The 7,416-nt window shown below is 41.9% G+C and overlaps 1 protein-coding gene across 3 annotated transcripts in view; it reads left to right on the top strand.

Moving 5' to 3' along the window:
* Positions 1–3,227: 3,227 nt before the first annotated feature.
* SETD9 (SET domain containing 9) overlaps positions 3,228–7,416 on the top strand; it is a 30,351-nt gene continuing 26,162 nt past the window's right edge. For all 3 annotated transcript variants that reach the window (XM_027863419.1, XM_027863417.1, XM_027863418.1), the window contains exon 1: positions 3,228–3,344. In XM_027863419.1, coding sequence (XP_027719220.1) covers positions 3,244–3,344 — 101 coding nt within the window. In that variant the 5' untranslated portion in view covers positions 3,228–3,243. The remainder of the gene's footprint in view (positions 3,345–7,416) is intronic.

Raw genomic sequence — 7,416 nt, 5'->3', positions numbered from 1 at the left:
GCCTTTGCTTTAGGAAAAGCACTGTGGGAAATGAATTAAATTGGGAAGAAATTAACTAGAATCAAGGTTCTTAACCTAGGATCTATGATTTTTTTTTTTAATTTGCTAACTGCATTTTGGTATAATTGCTTTCTTTTGTAATCCTATGGACTTCATGCATTTAAAAATAAAATTCTGAAAAAATGTCCATAGTTTTCACCAGACCGACAAAAGGGGTCCATGGCATTAAAAAAAGGTTAAGGACCCATCCAGGTGAGGTAATGAGAGCCTACATTAGGGTGGTAGCTATGGAACTGTGTACAACACAAGAGATGTTGTAAAGTTAGAAATGACAAGATATGACAACAGACTGGACAAGCCGGGTGAGAGTGAGGGGTCAAAGATGACACCAAGGTGGGGAGTCTAAGTGACTGGACCAATAGCTGTGCCCTACATAGTACATAATAGGAAAATTTGGAAGTAGGAGGGTTTGGGAAGCTTTAAACCTCAGACAGTATTTCATTTATTTATTTATTTATTTATTTTATTTTATTCTACAGATAGTCAACCAGTCAGTCAATAAACACTTATTCAGCACCTATTATGTGGCAGACACTGAGCTAAGCTCTGGGGATACAGACAGTCCCTGCCTCAGAGACTCACGAAATACATTAAAAGAAACTAAAAGGAGGTGGGGTAGCTAGGTGGTGCAGTGGAGCACTGGCCCAGAGTTCAAATCCAGATTCAGACATTTGATACTAACTAGCTGTGTGATCCTAGGCAAATCACTTAGCCCTCATTGCCTTGCCAAAAAAACAAGAAGAAAAAGAAAAAGAAAAGAAAAGAAACTGAAAGGGTGAGTGGGGAGGGATGAGAGGGAGCATAGTGGCTGAAAGGGACAAGGGCATGATGAAGTCCTGCAACTGGATGGGAAATGATGAGGTGCCTGCCTTGGGTCTCCTCCTTAAATAGAGGATCTTGGAGGAGTTCTTATAGGGGCCCAAGGGGCAGAGGGTACTGAACATGGTTGAGTTTCAGAGACCATTTGATCTTTCAGAAAGATGAATTTCTAAAGACAGTAGAGCACCCAGGTGGGAAGTGAAGACTACAAGGTGTCATTAAAAGTTCTTCAGGTGGGGTTGACACAGTCAGGTTTGTACCTTAGGAATATCAATCAAATTGCTAGACTTGGATCCCCACTCTCTTCTCAACTTTGTCTTTCAAAATTCTTGTCTTCTTTCAAGGCTCAGCTCAGCTGCCACCGCCCCACTAAATTCCTCCCTAACTCTTCCCTCATCCACTCCATCAAATTACCTTCATTTATATATGCCTGTACATGCCCTATCTCCGTAGTGGAATGTAAGTTTCTGGACGTCAGGGACTTGTTTTCATTTTTGTCTTGGTAATTCACCTAGGACAATTCCTTGCATAGTACTTACTTATCCTACTTAATTATTGTTAAAATGAAGGGCTTGAAGTCTGTCAGTCTAAGAAATGAAGCTCTTACAACTTCTTTTATGGGGGGGCTCAGGTGTAGGGAAAGAAGACAAAAAAAGGATAATAAATTAAAGAGGAAATTAAGATCAGCTGAACAGATAGTCTCAGATTTTTATCGGAGAATTCTTACCTTTACAATTATTTCACTCAATCCAAGGAGGGTTCTTTTAAAAGGTCAGGACAGATAACTTCAATTCAGAAATCATGCACTTCTCCCTCTCAATTATATTTTAATGTTAAGGGTTTTGCATTGTGCAAACAGGAAATCTAAGCAATAAAGTCACATCTGTTGTTAAATAACAGTGGTCTTAAGGCAAGTTAAAATTTTAGATCTAGGAAGGACCTTAGGGGTCATTTTGTCCCATACTCTCATTTTATAGTTGAGGAAATTGTAATCTAGAGAGGTTGATGGATTTTGCCAGAAATTAGCTCTTATATCCCGTGCAAGTCACTTTCCTTTCTGGGCTTCCGTTTCTTCCACTGTAAAAGGAGAGGACTGGACTTAAACGGTCTCTAAGGTCCCTTCCTAATCTAACATTCTATTACATATAATACTTGTAGGGTTGAATTGGGGCATTCCTTAAGGGCAAGAGACTAAGTGTTAGCTGTTGAATTTGAATTTATCTTTGTATCTCCTCCCACAGCTGGCTGAGAGCCTTGCTTGGTATAAAGAGGGCGGGATTTGGATTTTAGAAGATCTGAGTTCCAGTTCTAGCTCTGCTATTTGCTACTTTGGGACAGATCCTTTCCTCTCTTTAAGACTATAAAATGAGAGAGGGGGGCGGTTGGATTAGACGATTCCTAAAATCCCTTTCAGCTCTAAATCGAAATTCCTATGTATACTAGGTCCTGAATAAATACTTGCTGAATAAAAGAATGAATGAACAAATACAGAAGAGAAAATGAAAGGTAGGAATTCAATTCTACATTTATGTGCAAAAACCAAAATCCCAACACCCTACTAACCTCGAGATATAAAGACGTGATCACAAGTAAACATAAACGATATACAATGTAATACAAAGTGTTGATAAATGAAAGGAAAAGGAAAAAACTCGTTTTCGATACTGGGTGGCACCAAATTGATTCTTTGAAGGAAGCTAGGAATTTTAGCAGGCAGAGAGGAAGACTGACCAGTACGCGGCACTTGTTTAGAGGTTCGGAGGAGGGAGGTGGAATATGCTGTATTGTGAGATGGGTGGGTTAGAGGGTGGTGAACCAGAGCTAGCAGGCCTTTTCACCAAGACGGAGATATTGGGAAGGGAAATAATATTAAAAAAGACTGTGGAAGTGGTTTGACTTAGGGACCGTAGTAAGGGAAAGAAGACTGATGGGAAGTGTAAGGGGGAAAAAGAGATTGCTGTACAAACTGTTAAGGAGCTTAGGGCGGGGAGGGGGAGAAGCTGAGGATGGTACTGGGGGTGGGGAGGAGGAGCCAGGGATAGTCCTAGGAGGAGGAGGAGGAAGAGGTAGGGATAATCCTAATGGAGGAGGAAGAAGAGAAGCCAGAGACTGTCCTCGGAGGAGGAGCCAGGGATAGTTCTAGAGAGAGGAGGAAAAGGGGAGGAGGAGAAGCCAGAGACAGTCCTAGGGGGAGGAGCCAGAGATAGTTCTAAAGGGAGGAGGGAGAAAAAAGGGAGGAGGGAATAGGAGGAGGAGGAGGAGGAGGAGCCGGAGGAGGAGCCGGAGCCAGAGACAGTCCTAGGGGGAGGAGAGGAGGAGGAGGAGCCCGGGAGACGGAGGGAGGAGGGGCCTCGCGGGTGCTCCATGTTGTTCCGCACGCTGCTCCGGGTCCTGCGGCAGCGGTGGCACCGCTACAAATACCGCTTCGTGCCCTGGATCGCACTCAACGTGAGCCAGAACCGGAGGTGAGGACGGTGCTCCTCCAGCAGGGCCCCCACCCTCGGGCCGGCCCGGCAGAGCCCTGCTCCTGCTGTGCGCCTCCCCCGCGCTGCTCGGCTCTGGCCCTGCTGGGCACCCGCGCGTGCTGAGAGCTCCTGCCGGCGGACGGGACCCGACTCTGAGCCCCCGGGGATTAGGAGAGAGGGGAGGGGGAGGGGGAGGGGGGGGGGGAGGGGGATGTGGGCGGGGCTGGCGCGGTCTGGAGGGCGGGGCGGGGCGGGGTCTCCCTGTGAGCTCCCGGAGTCCGCGACTTCCTGGCTGCGCTTTCTTTGCTGCACTTAAGATCCTGCATTTAGAACTGTTTGTTTTTGTTTTTTAATTTTAATTATTTAGTATAAAGAATCACTTTTTGGGAGGGATAAGGGGGAAAGACACAATGGAAGATGTAGGGGATGTAAAAACATAACAATAAAATGTGTTAGAAGATTAAATAAAATGAAATGTATTTTAAAAGACTTTGAAAATAACTTTTTAAATTTATTTTAAATAGTTTGAAAATAAAACTTTGACTTTAAATTTTATTTTAAAGATTTTGAAAATAAAACCTTGACTTTAAGTTTTTTAAAAATAAAAATGTGTTTTAAGAAAAGCTTTGGAGCTGAAAGAGACCTCTAAATCCAACGCCGTCATTTTACAGATGAGGAAGCTGAGGCCCAGGGACGCTAAGTGACTTGACGGGAGGTCTGGCGAATGAAGTGGCAGAGTCCGGATTAGAACCTGTATGAGTTCTGTGTTTTTGTACTGCTCCGATGCCTCCTCTAGCCTCAGCCAGATGTGTTACATGAAAGGTTTTGAACAGCGAGCTTCCAGCTAGAAGACTGAAATACCATCCCTTTCCGCCTTGGTTTGGGAGGATAATAATTGCATTAAACCGCCAAGCTTGTATCTCGATATGCAAAGCACTTCCTCAAAACAGGCTAGAAAACTACTGTCCCTGTTTTACAAATAGCGGGGAAGGAGGCTTAGGAAGGTGGAGTTATTTTCCCATTTCCAGTAACAACTCACCTTAAGGTGTGTAGGGTGGTTTAGTCTCATTTGTACTCACAAGAACCCAGTGAAGCAGGCAGACGGTGCAATTATTAGGGGAACCTGAGACTGAGAACTTAAGTAACTTGTACATCACACAGTAAATATCAGGTCTTGAAGTCAGACCTGGTCTCTCCCGGCACTATATTGAATCTTTTGGGGGGGGGAGGGGAGAAGATCGATGTTACATTTTATTGCTGTTGTCTTTGGTTGTTTTACCCTAGTCATCCTTCTTCATCCCCACCGGAACTTTTCCCCATCTTCAAAAGAACTTCAGGGTGGGGGAGGGAGAATTGCATTTCAGTGAACAGGAAACCAAATCTGAAGAGTCTTGGGCTCTGCCAGTGACCATCAAAGTCAGAATCACAATTTTGGAATTTCTTCCTCAAAAGAAGGCACTGCTCTCTTCTACAAGTAGAAAAATAACAGCTAGCTTAAATAATAAATTTGGCATTTGTACAGATTCGAGGCTGTATTTTTAAAAATCCAATCCAGTAAATGTTTATTAAGCATGCTAATCAACAGAAATACAATTAATTAAAAAGTACCTGCCCTCTGGGAGTTTACAGTCTAATAGGGAGACACAACAAAAAAGGAAGTAAGCTATACACATAAGCTCATATCTGAGAAAAACCTATTTAAAATATGATCATAGGATAGAGTTGTGAAGGACTTTAAAGTTCATTTATTTACTGCAACTCTTTCTTCCCATTTTACATATGACAAAGCTGAGGTCTAGAGAGATTAATGAACTTGCTGAAATTCACAAGCCCATCACCTACCCTAAAATCAGCATTGGAATTGTATAACTCTTGTACTAGAGACATAAATCCATAAAGGCAAATTAAACAAGCTATTTGGAGAAATAGAAACATTTCTTCACTCTGACAAAAACTGCTGGGAAAACTGTAAAAGAGTATGGCAGAAACTAGACATAGACTAAAATCTCACACCATATACCAAAATAAAGTCAAAATGGGTTCATGATTTAGATATAAAGGCTGATACTATGAGCAAACTGGGAGAGCAAGGAGTAGTTTACCAATCAGATTTATGGGGAACAAAAGAATTCATGACCAAACAGGAGATAGAGAACATTATGAAAAGCAAAATGGATAACTTTGATTACATTAAATTGAAGAGTTATTGCACAAAGCCAGTGCAAGCAAGATTAGAAGGAAAGTAGAAAATAGGGAAAGAATTCTTACAACCTGTCTCTCTGATAACGGCCTCATTTCTAAAATATATAGAGAATTAAGTCAAATCTATTGGAATACAAGTCATTCCCCAATTGATAAATGATCAAAGGATGTGAACAGGCAGTGTTCAGATGAAGAAATTAAAGCCATCTATAGTAACAAGAAATAGAAACATTTCTAACTAGTGATAAAAGATTGGAATTAGTGCTATGGTAGATTTTATTGAATAATTTGTTAGTCAAACCGAAAAAATAAGCTGAATGAAAATGAAATCAAATTGGGCATCTAGATGGCACAGTGGATAGAATGCTGGGCCTGGAGTCAGGAAGATTCATCTTCCTTAGTTCATATCTGGCCTCAGACACTGGCAAGTAACCCTGGGCAAGTTACCCTGTTGGCCTCATCTGTAAAATGAGCTGGAGAAGGAAATGGCAAACCACTCCAGTATCTTTGCCAAGAAAATCACAAATGGGGCCATGAAGAATTGAATATGACTGAAAAACAATGAAATCAATCAATTAACGTTGAGTAAGCACCCACAGTGTGAGAGAACTGTTAAACTAGGTGTTTATGGTCTAGCAACCTGCAGGGCAGCTAGGAGGTGCAGTGGATAGAGCACCAGGCTCGGAGTCAGGAAGACTCATCTTCCCAAGTTATCTGACCCCAGGCACTTACTGGCTGTGTGACCCTGGACAAGTCACATAACCCTGTTTGCCTCAGTTTCCTCATCTGTCAAATGACCTGGAGAAGGAAATAGCAAACCACTCCAGTATCTTTGCCAAGACAGTCCCAAGTTGGACATAACTGAAACAACTGAACAATAACAACCCACAGATAGTGTTTAACTTTTGTCTTTTACAAATCCAGTGGTGTTTTTGTTTTGCCTCAGAAATCAAATGATGAATTTAATGAATTTATACGCTTGAAGTCTTAGGCAGGAATTATTTACCTGCCTTGCAGAAAGGAAAGACAAAATCTAGAAACTAATTTAACCTCCCAAAAGTCGAGCAGATAGAAGTGGGAAAGAATAGAGTGAAATTGTTTGGCTGGCATACTTCAGTACTTGGAAAAAGTCTGTGATTTCATTGGGCACTCATTCTACCAACACAAAATGTGCTATCATCAAGACTTCACGGTTTGTGGTGGAAAATTTCATTGCTTTGGGACCAAGCATCTGGTCATGAGTATCTCCATGCCCAGTTAAACAGGTCTTCAGAAGACATATACCATACAGTCTACTGTCAAACTTGTCCCCAATGGTTTTCCAGCTCTGTGTAGGACCTTTCAGGACTTCCAGAAGAGGAGGTACAGAGTCATGGAAAGGAAACAAGTCTCAAGAGTCAGAGAATCTGGGTTAAAATTCTGGCTCTGCTCCTTACTGCCTGTGCAGTCTTGGGCAAATCATTTTGCCTTTTTTTTTTTTTTGAGCCTCAATTTACCTGTTTATATAATGATGTAACCTGATCCCTGAGTTCTCTTCCAGCTCCAAATACAATGGACTAAGGGTCATCTGTATGCCACAAGGAGATATCATAGGTCTCTGAGTTCCTTTCAGGCTCTAGTTCTATGATCCTATGAGTTTATTCATAAATGTGACATCTCTTCCCTGTGCTGAGATTACAACATGTTTATAGAAAGACCTATTAAGATGTGAGAACCCCAAGTGGAAAGTAGGAAGTCTTATTTTTAGACCAAGGGGTACTGTTCAATCTAGCTGCAGAGTCAGGCTATTCCAAATAGTTCTGAATGTTATAGCCTTGAGCATTTGTTATCCCAGTTCCCAGTTGGGACCAATAACCTTAAATCCATTGAG

Source organism: Vombatus ursinus, unplaced genomic scaffold (genome assembly GCF_900497805.2).
Source record: "Vombatus ursinus unplaced genomic scaffold, bare-nosed wombat genome assembly UNPS02014772.1, whole genome shotgun sequence".
NCBI classification, from domain to species: Eukaryota; Metazoa; Chordata; class Mammalia; order Diprotodontia; family Vombatidae; genus Vombatus; species Vombatus ursinus.
The sequence above is the reverse complement of the archived record's forward strand: the minus strand, read 5'-3'. Positions and strand labels throughout refer to the sequence as shown.